This window comes from Castor canadensis, chromosome X (genome assembly GCF_047511655.1).
Source record: "Castor canadensis chromosome X, mCasCan1.hap1v2, whole genome shotgun sequence".
Lineage (NCBI taxonomy): Eukaryota > Metazoa > Chordata > Mammalia > Rodentia > Castoridae > Castor > Castor canadensis.
In genome coordinates, this window is record NC_133405.1 from 31,027,569 (window position 1) to 31,045,016 (window position 17,448).

General features: G+C 36.2%; 1 protein-coding gene and 1 non-coding gene across 3 annotated transcripts in view; both read right to left on the reverse strand.

The window, feature by feature from the left end:
• Positions 1-17,448, reverse strand: part of Xiap (X-linked inhibitor of apoptosis) — a 42,773-nt gene that overhangs the window by 10,485 nt on the left and 14,840 nt on the right. For both annotated transcript variants that reach the window (XM_020185374.2, XM_074063788.1), the window contains 4 exons: positions 9,421-10,329; positions 7,962-8,061; positions 6,774-6,852; positions 5,995-6,037 (listed from right to left, as the gene is read on the reverse strand). In XM_020185374.2, the coding sequence (XP_020040963.1) occupies positions 5,995-6,037; positions 6,774-6,852; positions 7,962-8,061; positions 9,421-10,297 (1,099 nt within the window). In that variant the 5' untranslated portion in view covers positions 10,298-10,329. The remainder of the gene's footprint in view (positions 1-5,994; positions 6,038-6,773; positions 6,853-7,961; positions 8,062-9,420; positions 10,330-17,448) is intronic.
• Positions 16,437-16,539, reverse strand: LOC141420086 (U6 spliceosomal RNA). Its single transcript, XR_012444784.1, has one exon. It is a non-coding gene; the product is annotated as a U6 spliceosomal RNA (small nuclear RNA).

Sequence of the window (17,448 nt, forward strand, 5' to 3'; positions counted from 1 at the left end):
GGAGTCTTGTACTCTGACTCATCAATTCCACTCTTGGGTATTAAAAATGAGTGTGTATCTCTGCCAAAGACATGCACAAGAATATCCATAACAGTGTTATTTATAACTGGAAACAACTCAAATGTCCATCATCAGGTTAGTGGATAAATAAATTGGAGTATATTTAAAGACTACACAGAAAAAAAGAATAAACTACTGCTTATCACAGATCCAATGAGAATAACATCATAATGATGAACCAGACACAAAAGAGTACATACTACATGATTCCATTTGTAAGTAAAAAAGTAAATCAGTGTTAATACACAAAATTAAAATTAATCTATGATAATAGAGGCCATTCAGGGCCTTGTGCATGCTAGGCATGGGCTCTAACACTGAGCCACATCCCCAGTCCTCACTAAACATTTTCTAAAAGAGAGGAGACACATAGGGATTTGATTATGGAGAATATTGGTAGATAACAAAAGTAAATTAAGATTTGTGTTTAATAAAGAAAAACTCTGTAGGGAGGTTATAATACAGAAAAAAAGACCAGTTAGGATAGCAATTTAATAGTCCTGTGAAAAGTAAGGGCCTGAACTAAAGAATCATCAGTAAGAAGGAGGAAGATTTCAGACAATATTAAAAAAGTATAATCCATCAGACCTGGTCACTAATTAAATGTAGAAGGATTAAGGAGAGCAAATTGCTGAGGATGACCCAAATTACTGGGTGACCTTGTAAACCCAATGATATCATTAACTTAACGTAGGAGAGAAAAGAGCAGGACTGGATTCAGTCTGAGCAGGTTTTAGAAGTGCTGAATTTGTAATGCTTTTAGGATTTCTATCAGAGGGCAGCTGGACACCGCTCTTGTCTTTCTCTCCTATTTCTAACTTGTTTGTTTTTGCAGTTCATTTTGCTGGCACCTTTACTTATGCCTACCTGATTACATGTGGTGGTTCCTTTCCCTCACTTTTTAAGTGATCTTTCCAGGCACTTTATTTTACTTTATGGTGGCACTGGGGTTTGAACTCAGGGTCTTGCACTTGCTAGCCAGGTGCACTACCACTTGAGCAATGTCCCCAACCTTTTTTTTTTTTTTTTGCTTTAGTTATTTTTCAGAAGGGTCCTGCATTTTTTTTTGCCTGGGTTCAGCCTTAGATCATGATCTTCCCACTTATACCTCCCAGTAGCTAGAATCACAGGCATGTATACCTGTTGACTGAGATGGGATCTTGCCAACTTTTTGCCTGGGCTGGCATTAAACTAAGATCTCCTTATTCCCACCTCTCAAACAGCTGGGATTACAGGCAAGCCACACATCCAGCTGTCTCCAGGCACTTTATATGAGTACCAGGTTTTAATATCCTTCTACTTAGATATCTTACAGGTATCTAGAACTCAACTTGCTAAAAACCAAGAGTGGGGACAACTGGATATCATGAAAAAGAATGAAAAACTCCTGCTTGACACCACATACAAAAATTAATTCAAACTGGATCAAAGACTTAAAAAGGGCTGGTGGAGTGGCCCAAGGTGTGGGCCCTGAGTTCAAACCCTAATACTGTAAAAAAAATTAAATAGTTGGAATTTCAAAGGACATCAAGAGAAAAGATAATCCACAGTGAGAAAAAATATTTACAAAGCATATATTTGACAGAACTTACATATTTATGTATATAAAGAAACATAATATGTAATGAGCTCTTTCAACTCAGTAATAAAGATAAACCAACTAAAAGATGTTCAAAGGAGATGAACATTTTCTCAAAGAAAACTGGCAAATAAGCACATGAAAAGATGTTCAACATCATTAGCCATGAAAGAAATGAAAAACAAAACCAAAATGAGATACCGTATTTACCCACTAGAATGGGTACAAGGAAAGACAATAGTAAGTTTAACAATGATGTGGAGAAACTGGAACCCCTTTACACTGCTGATGGGAATGCCAAATTGTTCAGGCACGTTGGAAAACTATCTTGTAGTTCATTAAAAGGTTAAACAGAGTTACCACATGACCCAGCAATTCCAACCCTAGACATATATACCCAAGAGAATTAAAAACATATATCTAAGCCAGGCGTGGTAGTATAAACCTGAAATTCCAGCAAGAATCTGAGACTGGAGGGTGTGAATTCAAGGGCAGCCTGGGCTACATAGATAGACCCTGTCTCAAAAACAAACAAGCATGTCTACACAAAAACTTGCACACAAATATTCACAGCAGCGTGATTCATAACAGCCAAAATGTAGAAAACAGCCAAATGTCTATCAACTGACAAGTGGATGAACAAAATGTGATTATCCATATAATGGAGTACTTTTCATCATAAAAAATTTTAAATGAAGTACTTATATATTCTATAAGAAGGATGAAGCTTAAGGCCACATATTGCATGATTCTATTTATCTTAAATGTCCAAAATAGCCAAAACCATACAGACAAAAAGTAGATTCGTAGTTGTCTGGGCCTGGCAGTAGGGAAATATGGCTCAGTGGTACACAGACTGCTGTGGGTGGGTATGGAGTTTCTTTCTGGGGTGATGGCAATATTACCCAATTAAATAGAGTGATGGTTACATAATCTAGTGGCTATACCAAAACTGCTCAATTGTACACTTTATAAAGGTGAAATTTATGTTATGTGAATTATATTTCAATTTAAAAACATTAATCTGAACCAAGAGTCTCATTAGTCATAAATAGTATGCATTGTAAAGATTAATAAATGTTACAGAATCTGTTCTCTTTTTTTTCCTTTTGCAGTGCTGGGGATTCAACTCACGGCCTTGGGCATACTATGGAAGTGTTCTATCACTGAGCCATATTTCCGACCCTGGAATCTTTGTTTCTGAATAACTTTTAAAAGATTAGTTTAGTCCCACTGCAAAATCCATACAAAATAATATCAAAGTATTTCTCCTTCTCAAACATATTTATAAATATACATAGTATTCTTGTAATCCTTAAGATACTAAACAGATGATGCTTTAAGCCTAGGGAGTGGGGAATCACCAGACATAGTCTAAATTAAACTTTCTATTTTTGAAATATGCTGCTTAAACTGAAAATGAGATCTAAACTGTGGTACAGGATTCAGAAGACCTTGTTTACACTTTTAGCTATATTAGCAATTTATAATGCAACAATGGGGGAGGTCACTTAAACTTACTTCCTCATCTGAAAAGTGGGGATAACACTATATTCTTTACCTGGGTGTAGTGGTACATATCTGCAATCCCAGCATTCAGGAGGTTGAGATAGGAGGATTCCAAGTTTACGACCAGTCTGGGCTACAGAGCGAGACCCTATCTCAAAAGAAAAAGTCGTATCTTCTGTGCTTAACATAGAATCTTTCTCTGCCTACTTTATGTTTTTTGTTTGTTTGTTTTTATAGTCCTGCGGATTCAACCCCTGACCTCATGCATGATAGGCAAGCTACATCCCCAGCCCATTACCTCCTGTTTTTTCAAGAAGTCTATGAGTTAAACAATTGTGATATAAATCTCTACCTCTCCCTGAGATAAGAGGAAATGAACAAACTAAATATTACCCTTCTAAAGAAACTGGAGCAGACTTAAGTAAGGACAGCCTGGGTTAGGGATAATCGTGGAAATGGCACATTAGTACAACAGTGGATTCATCATTCTGGCTTAATTAAGGAGCTCCATGGACAAAGCTAATTTCATCCTTTCCTTTGCAACTTTAACAGAAATAGGGATGAGGCAACAATGAATCCTGACAACTCCTGAACAAGGAAAAACTGTCTAATGGCTATACTAATATCCTTTTTTTTGGGGTGGGACTGGGTTTTTGTTTTGCTTTGTTTTGTTTTTGCAGTACTGGGGATTGAATCCAGGGCCTTCTGCATGCTAGGCAAACATTCAACTACTGGGCTACATCCCCAGCCCGGGACTGGGGTTTGAACTCAGGGATACTGCTTGAGCCACAATTCCACTCCTAAATAGCCTTTAAAAACTGATGTATTGTTTATTTATTTATGTATGTCTATATTTACATATGTATTTATTTATTTTAGAAGTACTGGGGTTTGAACTCAAGGCCTCATACTCGCTAAGCGGGTGTTCTACCACTCAAGTCACAGCCCCAGCCTTTTTTGCTTTAGTTATTTTTCGAATAGTCTTGTGTTTTTCCCCCAAGGCTGTCCTGGACTGCAATCCTAGTTTTGCCTCTTGTGATGACAGGCACACACCACCATGCCCTGCTTATTGATTGAGATGGTGTTGCTAACTTTTTACCCAGGCTGGCCATGAATTGTTCAGTAGTGGGGACTGAACCCAAGGCCTCGAGCATGCTCTACCACACTGGCCACGTCCCTAGCCCTTAGAACTAATTTTTATTTTTTAGAGACAACAGCCTTGTTGCCCAGGCTGTCATTTTTTGTTTGTTTGGTGGGACTGGGGTTTGAACTCAGGGCTTTGCACTCACAAAACAGGCACTCTACCACTTAAGCCATGCCTCCAGTCCATTTTGCTCTGGTTATTTTGGAGATGGGATTTCCCAAACTATTTGTTTGGGCTGGCCTTGAACTGTAATCTTCCGGATCTCAGCCTTCCAAGTAGCTAGGATTATAGAGATGAACCACTGGCATCCAAGAACCCAGTCTATCTTTGAATTCCAAGACTCAAGTGATCTTCCTGCCTTAGCCTCGAGTAGCAAGGACTACAGATGTGAGCCACTGCATCCAGCTCATACTTACATTCTTCTTTTGTTTTTGAGACAGGGTTTAGCTACATAGCCCAGGTTGGACTCAAACTTGGCAATCCTCCTGCTTTAGCCCCCTGTGTGCTGGGATTACAGGCATGTGTCACCACATCTAGCTTTGTACTAACAGTATTTTTTCCATTTCTTTTCAAGTGGTAGAGATGGAACTTGGAGCTTTGCACATGCTAGGCAGGTTACATGCCTTGCCTAGCCTTGTACTAACATTCTTTTTTTAAATTTTTTTGTGGGACTGGGGTTTGAACTCAGGGCTTCATACCCTGAGTTGTAAAGCAGGTACTCTGCCACTTGAGCTATACCTCCAATCCATTTTGCTTTTGTTATTTTGGAGATGGGGGTCTTGAAAACTATTTGCCTGGGCTGCCTCGAACAGTGATCCTCCCAAACAGCTAGGATTACAGGCATGAGCCACTGGTGCCAGGCCTAACATTCTTTTTTTAAAATTGTTTATAGAAATTTATTTAAACTGTTGGTTTAGTCTTCTGTCCCAGAGCATCCATCCAGTTGCCTTTCAAAGATTAAGCTGCCAAGTTTGCTGCTGCCATAGAAACCTTTGCATTTATCAGGGTAGCAGTGCTGTCTACCTATTTGAAGATTTTTAAAAAACCCACTGCATTTCTCCAACTGAATTCTTTGGTGTCTAAGCAGGACTCTTGCCCTGTCTCTACATCCCAAGTAGATGTGACTAACTACAGGTGCATTCTACCACAGCAAGTTCCATCTTGAATCCATAACTCTTTGCTTAAATCTTGTACTGTGCACCGTCAAGCTTCCTCTTCATACCTTTATTAAAAAGGTATCCTCAATCTAGACCCAAACAGCTGTCCAGACTAAAATTTGCACCCAGTAGTTGAAAAATATAACAGGTCCTGACAATTCATCTGTTTTCTCTATTTCAACTTCTGGTTATGCAGTGCACGTGTGCCCATGAGATTGGCTTGCTCTTTAGTACCTCACTCAGTTCTCACCTCCCTTTGGCACTTAGCTGTCCATAAAATGCCATCATCAAAATCCACATTGCATCCATTCCTCAGCACCAATCCTAATACAATGAAACTCCAAACCCCGAAAGGCCTAACATTCTTAATATAGAAATATTTGACTTAAACTAATAAGCATTTCACTAAAATTTTAAGCCTATAGCAATCTCATCTGTAATAAACATATTAACTTTGAAAAACTGTGCTTATTTTTTCACCTCACAAATAACTATAATAAAGTGTTATCAAAATTAGAATTATAGTTTTACGTAAGTATATTTACCAATTCTTTGAGTTAGTGATGGTGTTTTTTCAGCAGTTCTGACCTAAAATAGAAATATGAATTGTAAGCAAGAATTCTTTTTGGTAGAAAGCAATTACCTCAATTTGAAAATTCACATTAATCAAAAATTTGAAATAAATTAGCTTTATTCTAATTCAAAATATGAATATTAGTAAGAGGCATTGCTCAATTGAAGAGAAGGAAGTTAAACAATTATCTAATCCAATCTCATCACTTTACAGACAAGAAGCTGAGGTCCATGGAGATTAAATGTTCAGTGTTCTTTCCACAGTTTACTAATGCCTTGGCCACCCCAGTTGATCCTATCAATTTAAGTACATTTTTGAGATTTCAAATATTGTCTGCAAAAAGGTGAAAACTATTTAGGAATGAAAAGTATATTATACACAAAGTTCTAGAAGGCTAAGAATGGAATTCAGTATTTTAATTCTTCAACCTCTTTTTGCCTGTCGTGAAACTTAAATCAGTTCATCCTGATCCCCTTTTCACACATTTGCTTCAAGTTAAGAGTAGGATCCTTTCTGCTTCTGCCTCATAGCTGGCCCATCACAGCTGTTTATAACTTTTTTCCCCTAACCTTTAATAAAATTTTATTATCACCATCCACCAAAAAAAAGAGTAGGAAGTTCTCTTCAAGTTTTAAAGTTCACGTTACCTTATTAACTTACAATACTATACTGTAAATTTTACATGAAGAAATAATTATAAAACAAATGACATAGTAATTGAAAATATATATTATACATTATGGGACTTACCAGAGACTCTTCGAGTGAATGGGTTAAATGAATATTGTTTATGTATTCTTGTCCCTTCTCTTCCAATAGATATTTACACCTAAACAATAAAAGATTAACTTTTAGTAGCAGATAAATAAGTAACATTTTAGTAAAAATATAATCTCAATCACATTAACTTGCTTTCTGTTATTTCTAAAGAGCCACAAAGTAAAATTCTATTCAATTCCCTATTCAAGTATAATTTTAAGGTTTAAAAACTGCTCCTTTTGTCATGCTATTTATGCTAATGTTAACAGGTCAAAAAAATACCCCAGCAATTTGAGAACTTAACTTTTAAGCAAGAGTTATTAAATTAGCACCTTGACATTTTTTTTAAAGTTAAAAGTAGTTAATCTTATCAGGTTTGATTTAGATTAGCCAATTGTACATTTAAATGTCTTCATTTTCAATCATTCTTTTTACGGTTGTTTAAGGCTGAGATGTCTTTTCAAATGATCATTCTGAAGTTTTAAGTTGTACTATTTTGTAGGCCAGAAATTTCACCATTATTTGTACACCTATTTTATTTTAAAGAGGCAAAATAGCAAAGACACATTTAGGGTATGTCATCATTCTAAGATGCCACTGATTATAAGAAGCATATAATTATTTTCTGTACCATATAAAACTGCAGCCAATTAAATTATGACCCACTGCCAGATGTGTTCTGATTTCAGAGATGTCAAAATGTAAACAACTGTGTGTCTTAAAAATCAGTAAGATATATTATGATGGCTTCTTCAGGATTCCTCTTGGCACCATGGGTGCTCTCATACCCATCATAGAAAAGTCAATTTCCAACAAATAAAAAAGTGTATTTTTTCTAATTTGGTGTGTAGACATGGAACCTTCTGTCATAGATACATAAGCACTGAATGTTGGGCTGGTGGAGTGGCTCAAGTGGTAGAGTACTTGCCTAGCAAGCATGAGGCCATGAGTTCAAACCCCAGCACTGCAAAAAAAAAAAGCAGTAAATGCTTTGGTTATCAGAGAAGGCTTAGGTGTCTTTTTTTCCTATAAAGTACATGACCCCATTTTTATAAAAATTCAAGTGCGAATTTCAAGCCATAGTGAAGGCAAAAATAGTTGAGGTGAAAAATAATTCAAGTCTTCCCACTGTATACTTTCCAACTTGCAGGATACTGAATGAACAATTGAATATCTTACCCTGGATACCACTTAGCATGTTGTTCCCAAGGGTCTTCACTGGGCTTCCAATCAGTTAGCCCTCCTCCACAGTGAAAGCACTTCACTTTATCACCTTGACCTAAGAAGACATTTAAGTAAACATATATGTATTTGTGCAATTAGAAGTTTACACAAAAACACCCATTCTCACATCTAAAAATTAAACATGTCTAAATTACATAAAATCTCATAACTTAACAGAAGACATCTATATTTGTATCTGAGTAATAGATATGATCTTTATCATTTGAGGAGGAAATACACACTAAATTCACAGACTCAAGTTGATGTATTTTACAAAAGACAACTAAAATTGAACAATTTTTATTTTAAAATCTACAACTGTTACATTGTAACATATGTCATCTGGGCCATCAAAATTATACTAACTTTACCAAACTGTGAAACTTAATTTTTTTTTTTTGGTGGGACTGGGGTTTGAACTCTGGGCTTCATGCTTGTAAAGCAAGTACTCAAAACTAGGCACTCTACTGCTTGAGCCACACCTCCAGTCCATTTTGATCTGGTTATTTTAGATACAGGATCTTGTGAACTATTTGCCCAGGACCTCAAACAGTGATCCTCCCAGTCTCAGCCTCCCAAAGTAGCTAGGATTACAGGCGTGAGCCACCAGCCCCGAGCTTCAGACTGTGAAACTTTAAAAACAAGTTATGTTTGAAGCATTAATAACAATGAAGATCAGCATAATGAAATTATAAGTTTCTTGAAGCTCAGCTTCAAGAAACTAAACAAACTTTCGAGGTCACTATATGATGCTATATAAATGCAAAACTTTGAAATAACTGGTGTATCTCATTTTGGCATTATTTAATCCTAAAATAAATGAGTCAGATATATATTTTTAAAATATTCCTGGAAGCCATCACACAAATGGCCTTCTCTGATACATCTACAGCATCTCTTTGAAAAACACTCTTTGAAGCAGCAGTAAGATATAATACAGGGCAGCTTTAAAATATATAGTCTATGTAGTAAAGGTAAATGCTAATTTTAATGTGAGCCAAACTAAACTCTCTAATGTTAAGTCTTTTTTTTTTCTACTGGGGTTTGAATTCACAGCCTCATACTTCCTAGGCAGGCACTCTATAGCAGTTGAGCCACTCCACCAGTCATCTAATGTTAACTCTTTTTATATGGTTTTGTGAGGCTTAGAGAAAATGCGTGATATATATACACACATATATTAGACCCATTTTTCTACCAGTGATATCTATATTTTGTATGTCATCCTTCTCCTCAAAACAATTACATGAACATAAACATTGCTCAAATTCAATATAAAAGTTCTAAGAATAATACTGGTAAATATTTGTGCCAGCTTCTACCTAAATATCTACCAGTTGAGGGGGTTAAAAACATTTATTTATGTTTCAGGAGACCTGGGATAGCTGGAAAGTTATTTATTGGTTAAGTTTACCTAAAGCATAAAATCCAGCTCTTGCAAGCTGCTCCTTGTTAACTGAGTATATCCACATCCCAAAAGTAACGATCCGAGCTTCATACTCTGCCATGGCTGGATTTCTTGGAAGATTTGTTGAATTTGGGAAATTCCTATCAGAGCTTACAATATCAGATTCACTTCGAATATTAACATTCCGGCCCAAAACAAAGAAGCAATTAGGAAAGTGTCGCCTGTGTTCTGACCAGGCACGATCACAAGGTTCCCAATTTTTCAGTTTTCCACCACAACAAAAGCACTGCACTTGATCGTCAACACCTGTGTAGTAGAGTCCAGCACTAGCTAACTCTCTGGGGGTTAAGTGGGCATAGTCTGGCCAGTTCTGAAATGACTTTAATCTAGCTTCTTCACTACACATAGCAGGATTCCTTGGGTATATAGTGTCTGAGATATCTACAACCTGTCCAGTTCTCAAAAGATAGTCTGCATGAGTCTCAGATGGTCTGTCTAGAGCAAAATGATTCCTGCTTCCCAGATGGTTTTCAGTTTTGTATTGACCATTTTGGACACCAGGATTTGTAGATTGTGCAGCACTGTTTTCAAAATAAAACCCATTGATAAATCTGCAATTTGGGGATACTTTCCTGTGTCTTCCAACTGCTGAGTCTCCATATTGCCATCTATCTACTGCTGCATGACAACTAAAGCAACGCACAGTATCTCCTTCACCAGTATAAAGAAAACCTGCTCGTGCCAGTGTTGATGCTGAAACAGGACTGCTACTTGGAAAATTAGCAAAAGTTTTTAATCTATTAAACTCTTCTACAAATTCTTCATCTTTATTGATGTCTGCAGGTACACAAGTTTTAGATCCTTCAAAACTGTTAAAAGTCATCTTCTCTTGAAAATAGGACTTGTCCACCTTTTCTAAAAAGAGAACATTATATTAGGACATCCAAAATGTGAAACATAAGCAAAATACTTTTGATATTAGGAACTAACAAATTACCCATTAATGATATAAAATAACGGTACAATCACTAAGACACATTCTAACTCCAAACACTACAGTTCTACTTTATTTTACATATTATTTTAATAATATATATATATACATATATATATACACATATATATGTGTATATATATATATATGTATACATACACACTACCCACTAGAGAATGGCTCAGGAAACATTCTAGGTATTTGCAGATCTTAACTGCAGTTACTCTTGCTATCAACTTTCATTGGTTAAGGAACAATCTGTTCAACTAGAAGAGATTTAGCAGCCTCATTAGAGCTGCCAAATTATAGCTCACTGTTTGACCCAGCTAAATACTAAAAAAAAAGTCAATTGGGTTAGAATAAAGGTGGTAAGATAATTTATCCTCCAAACCTAGATACTTTTGAAAATGAAAAATGATGCTAGTAATAATTATATGGGGACCACAGGCATAAATCAGGAAAATCACAGCACATGGTCAAATGTTTAGCTATGAGACAAACCCCGTTATTCAGAATCCCCTACATTGCCTATTATTTTGTGTAGTCTGTTGTCAAATATAAAATAAAAGAATGGTTACAACTCAATAGCAAAAATCAAATAATCTGATTAAAAGTGGGCATATGCCCGAAATCAGTATTTCTCAAAAGATGATAAAATAGCCAACAAGCATATGAAAACACGTTAAGATCACTAATCATAAGGGAAATGCAAATCAAACCTGTTATGATGGTTATTATCTAAAAGTCAAAAAACATAACCAAAATCAAAACAAAAAATGCTGGTGAAGATGTGGAGTAAGGGGGAATTCTCATACAGCGCTGGTAGGAATGTAAACTAGTATGGCCATTATGAGAAACAGCATGGAGGTTCCCACAAAAACTACAGACAGATTTATACTTGATCTAGTATCCCACCACCAGGTATCTATTCAAAGGACCAAAACAAGTATGTCAAAGAGACATCTGTACTTATATTTCTTACAGCACTGTTCACAACAACCAAGATATAGAATCAATCTAGGTATCAATTGTTGATGAATGGATAAAGAAAATGTGGTATATTTATGCCATAGACTATTTGGCCTTAAAAAGAATGAAATTCTTTCACTGGCAGCAACATGGATAAACTGGAGGACATCATATTAAGTGAAATAAATCAGGCACAGAAAGAGAAATACTACATTTGGAAGCTAAAAGGTTGATCTCATACAAGTAGTACACAGAAAAGCAGTCACCACAGCCTAGCAAGGGTGTTGGGGATGGAGAGAGGGTGGTCAATGACACAGGGGTGCAGATGAATAGAAGGAATAACATTTTTTGAAACAGGGTCTCACTACTTAGCCCAGGCTGGCCTCACACTCATGATTCTCCAGACTTCGCCTCGTAAGTGCTGGGATTGTAAATGCACCACCTCCAGCAGAAGGAGTAACATCTAATGTTTTATCACACAGTAGGATGACCATGGGTGACAAAAATTAACTGAATTATTTGAAAATAGTTAGCAGACAAGTTTTTCAATATTCCCAATGAGAAAAAAAAAAAACAAAACCAGATGTCTGAGATGATATGCCAATTACCTTGATCTAATTATTATACACTGTATACATGTAGTTAAAGTCCACATTGTACCCCATAAATATGTACAATTACTATGTATCAGTTAAAAGTAAAAGTATATTTTTCAAAAAGAATGCACTCAAAAAGAATCTCCAGTTCAGTGGTATTGGTATCATATACACATTAAGCACTGACTTTTATCTTTATACCATAATTTTTAATATAGTCTCCATTGACTTTTGATGATCGTTTTCCAGATGTCTGCAAATATTCTGACAGTAGCTTGAAAGTCCTTTGTTGAATCAGAATAGCCTGGATGACAAAAACCAAGATTCAAAGAAACCAAGGCTAAATGTTAAGCTAGTGAGGTAAAATTTAATGGGGTAAGTGTAAAGTCTTATATTCTGGTTTTAAAAATCTGTTGCACAACTAAGGAAGATAGAGACTTGGTTTGGGATGAAGTCACATGAAGGCAAACCTCCAGATTAAAAACCTTGGGATTTTAGTTAATTAGAAGTTCATTATGAGCCAGCATTACATGGCCACTTAAAAAAAAAATTAAAGCAACTTCAGGCACATTAGTGTCCAGATGTGCAACATCAACATCCAACTCAGCTACATAATGAATGTTATTTCCAGTTCCAAACACATTTTAGTAGGAACATTAACAAAGGTTAATGTCCTTAGAGAGCAATCAAGATAATAAAAATGATATCATATGAGGAACAGCTGGAAGAACTGAGAGTGTTTATTCCAAAAGGAGAAAAATCGTGAAGGGAAGATAGGATAGAATATCCTTAGATAACTTAAGATATCTACTATGTCACGTAGGAAAGGAATCCAAATTCTATATAGCTTGGTGCAGAATTAAGGTGAGTATAATTATAACCAGTACATTTTAACCCCATACAATAAGAACTTTAAAACAATCAAGAGCAATATAAAATGGATTGGGTTGCTCTGAAGACTATAAATTCCACCTATCACTAAAAGGGACATCTGCATGGACTAGGAAAGTAGTAAACATTTTCAATTCTGTAACTATCTTGAAGAATTAATGTTCAATATAAGCTAAACCATATAAAAATTACCTCCCTGAGGAAATAAGTTTCACTTTTGGGATCAAAATCGAAGTATAAAATCAAAGATATATTCTCATAGGTGGGTATTTTGTAAGGTTCAAGTAGTTACCTCATTTCAGATATTAGATGAAACTCCATTATCTCACAGGAGCAGGAGAATCTTTACTTGAAGCTTTCAAGAGACTTCAGCTAGGCATTGTCTCAAAATACAAAGAAAAGGAGGGGAAGGAGGGGAAGAAGAGGGGGAGAAGAGGAGACTTCACCTTCTCAGATTGTTATTTTCATGCTAATAGCTTAGCATGGAAACTGGAAAAGCAGCTATTTATTTAGAAGCATTCAACTGAACAATACATATACATTATGAGTGTAAACTTTAGAGAAGGGGGAGAAAACAATTACCAAAGAGGTTAAAAGTGGAAGATGACTGAGAAACCTGGAGTTGGAGGAAGACAGCAAAAGGAAGGGATGGGAGGTGATAAAGGATCAAAGTTAAATGAAGGTAGGAAAATGATATTGTAGAGAATAAGTATATATAGAGCACAAAATTATGAATATAATAGAAAATGTACTATAACTATTGGAGGAGGGTGATAAAAGGCTTTGGATGTGAAATAATCTGAGTGCAACAAAGCATGCTGAGAAAAGTTAAGGCTTGTCTGTGAAAGTATATTCAGGCTTTGTACTGGGCAAGTGGAAAGGTAGGAAGGCAAGGGAAAAGGATGTCAAAGAAAGCTTTGCCATAAAGGGGGAAGGCAGTTAGAAATCTTGGAGACAACAGTAGCTGGAAAAAACCACTGTGACACAAAGGGACCAGGAAGCAATAGTACATGTTTATATAAGCAGTCTGGAAGATTTTAAGATGGTGATATGTTGTGTTTAAAATACACAGGCACATGCTTTAGCCTAGTTAGTTATAAGAGAGCCATGGGCAGAAGCCAAGGAGAGGGGTAGACTGCTAATCTAGAAAGTAAAAAGGATGAGAAACAGGCAGAGACAAACACAGAAAACTCACCTACCTAAAAACAAACAAACAAACAAAAAAACCAAAAAACCCCCAGAAAGTTGGGGATATAGCTCAATGGTAGAGCAACTGTCTAGCATATACAAAGCCTGAGTTCAATTCCCATCATGGAGTAGAGGGGAGAGGGAAAAGGGTAGGAGAGGAGAGCGAAAACTCACCTACTTGGTATCCACAGACAATAATTTCTATTTCTCCTAATTTTTTATTAAAGTTTTCTAAGATGTAGAATAAAGGTTATTTTGATGGGGATAAGTACATAAAATAGGATTTACACCAGACTGCCACTGCATTAAAATATACTTACCATCAAGACCTGGATAACTATCATAAAGCTGTTTCAACAGCCAACCCACTGTTTGGGATTTTTATACTACAGAAGCAGAAATTGCATCTTTGATACAGGCAAGCTAACAGAGAAAAAACCTATTATAACTGATGCATTTTGCTCTGTCAACAATGGAAAGGCCCTGTCCACTCCTTGGTATGCACCAAAACTTTAGACCTGCGTTTTCTGTTATAGATGTGGTTTTTCTTCCAGAAACTCATCACAGGGCTCACCTTTACAAATATAGCACTAAATATTCCCTAGGACTCTGTATCTGGAATAGTTTCAGCCTAAGGGAGACACCGCATGGTTTAGACAAAGTCCTGGGGATCTTTATATTCTGGCTTATTTCAGATCTGGCTCACAGCACAGGAACATTAGCTGTTAATAATCTTTTTTTTTTTTTTTGGCAGCACTGGGGTTTGAACTCAGGGCCTCATGCTTGCTAGACGGGCACTCTACCACTTGAGTCATGCACTCAGCCTTTTTTGTGTTGTTTTTGAGAGGGGGTCTCACTTTATGCCTGGGGCAACATGGACTGCGATCCTCCTATTTTACTTCCCTTGTAGCTAGGATGACAGGCATATACCACAAGCACAGCCACTGGTTGAGAGGGGTCTTGAGAACTTTTTGCCCCAGCTGGCCTCAAACCACAAATTCTCCCAAGTAGCTAGAATTGTAGATATGAGCCATAGTGCCTGACAATGATAATGTTTTAAAAGTTAAAGATATAGAAATTTCAGTGAAGCATCCTGATCAAGTAACAGACATGATGATTGCAACCAACAGCAACCTCACTGCGACAGTGAGACCAGCAAACCAGCATAACATTGCTGGGAACAGTCAGCCTTCTGGAGGCTCCAGCCAATCTACTGATAGCAGCCTTTTTAGCAATCCAATTAAATTCTGAGTCAAAGAATGAAGACAGTGATGAATTTGACATTATTACAGAAGATAAAATGTGCCATTGCTAAAGTTGTACCAACAACTGAAAGCCTGGAATCCTTAATAGAACAAATACAACAAATTCAGTTTGGAGTCTGGAAAGAATTGTTTTATTCCTTCTAATTAAGTGAGCTTAGCAAGTGGTATAAACACAGAATTTGAAACACATGTTCCGTATCAAAACCTCTCAGAAAATAGAACAATCATAACATTATGAAACCATTGTTTGAATGTTTTCTGAGTGAGGATGTAATAGGACTTGTAAATTTGGCTAGTTTAAGAGTCTTTAAACCTCTGAGCCAATGACCCAGAATAGACATGAGAAAAATACTAGTGCGACCTTAAAATGTTATTAAAATAAACAGAAACAGAAAGTAGATTAGTGGTTGCCTAGAGCTGGGGGAAACAGGGACTGGGGAATGACCGCAAATAGTTACTGTGTTTCTTTCTGGAGTAATGAAAATGTCTTGAAGGTAGATTGTGGTGATGGTTGCATAACTTTGTAAACATATTAAAAACCACTGAACAGTATGTATGCTTTAAATCTGTCCTTATTTTAAATGTTTTAATTTTTTGTGATGCTGGTGATTGAACTCACAGCCTCATTCATGCTAAGCACATGCTCGAACACTGAACTACATACATCCCCAGTCCTGCATGGACACGTTAAATGAATTTTACAGTGTTTGAATTATATCTCAAAAAAGCTGTTAAAGTTACTAAAATACTAATCTGATCACTGTTAGTATAACAATTTTTAAGTCTAAAACAAAGTGGCTTTTGCTAATGAAATTATTTATGATTTGGAAAATGTGATACTACTGCACATTTTCAGAATTATGAGAAGTCATTTCTATTTCAAGTGGCTATATATTTAGCCTGTTTCTCAGAGCCCAGTTAACTTTTCGTCCATATTCTTTAAATTCTAATATGAGAAAGGTAGAGTCCATCTCTTTTGGTACTCTGAGAACTTCAGTTCTTATGTTCCTAGTATTTTTATTTCTTAATGTAGTTGTTGTAATTCTACAAATCACTTTCTGAAATCTATTTTTTTCTAAGAAATCAAATCAGATGGTTGTCTTTAGAAGTGACTTTCTTTTTAATAAGGACTGCTTCATGAATTTGCATGTTATTTTTGTGCAGGAGCCATGCTAATCTTCTATATTTCATTTCAATTTTAGTATAGCAAGCACTAGGAGTGACTTTCCATGTTATAAGGCACTAAAGCTATGCTCCTGAATTAAGAAATACTGTATTAGTTGTTCACACTGGTGCTTGTCTACCAATGTATTTACAAATTAATTCCAAATAGGTATAATTTACGTTTTATAAACCAGTTAATTTCATTGCCTCTGATAATATGAGACTCTCCCCTTTAATTCTTACCCTTACTCTCAATCTCTCTAGAAAGCACTCCCTTTGTTTTGTATGTGTCCATATGTATGCTGGTGTGCTTTTCACTCTTTTGATGTATTACAGTAGTGAAAACACTTTGGATACAAAATGCACCAAGATTAAAAGATTTTTACACACATGTCAAAACTGCGTACTTTTTTTAATACAAAGATTCTGGACTTTTGGAGTCTTTGCTCCTACTTCCTGCATGGGGAACAAGAAATGTTTCTTTCTCTCTCCCCTCCTCCCCCCACCCTTGTCCATACTTTATCCTGTCACACTAAAATAAATCCTGTCTAAAATGTCTGGAAAAAAAGATTCTGGATTTTTCTTCTGTTGGTACAGGGGATCAAAACCCAAGGCTTTGTGCATACTAAGCAAGTCTCTACTGCTGAGCTACACTTACAGCTTAACTGGATATTCTTTAATGGGATTATGCTAGGAACACTGCCTAAACTTTAGGAGAAATATGTAGTATTTACCACTGACAGGTAGACTTTATCCACATTATTTCCATTAGATCATTTACTTCCCATACATCCACTCAGAACAAGTATGACTGCTTTCACTCCTTGCCTGATTTTTTTGGTACTTATCAATGTACAATGTGTACAAGTAATATGGCATGCTTATACAGCAAGCCCACCTAATTTATGGATTTATTCACATGGTTTTGACCAAGTACAGTCTGCTACAGCTAACAAAGCAGGTGAGT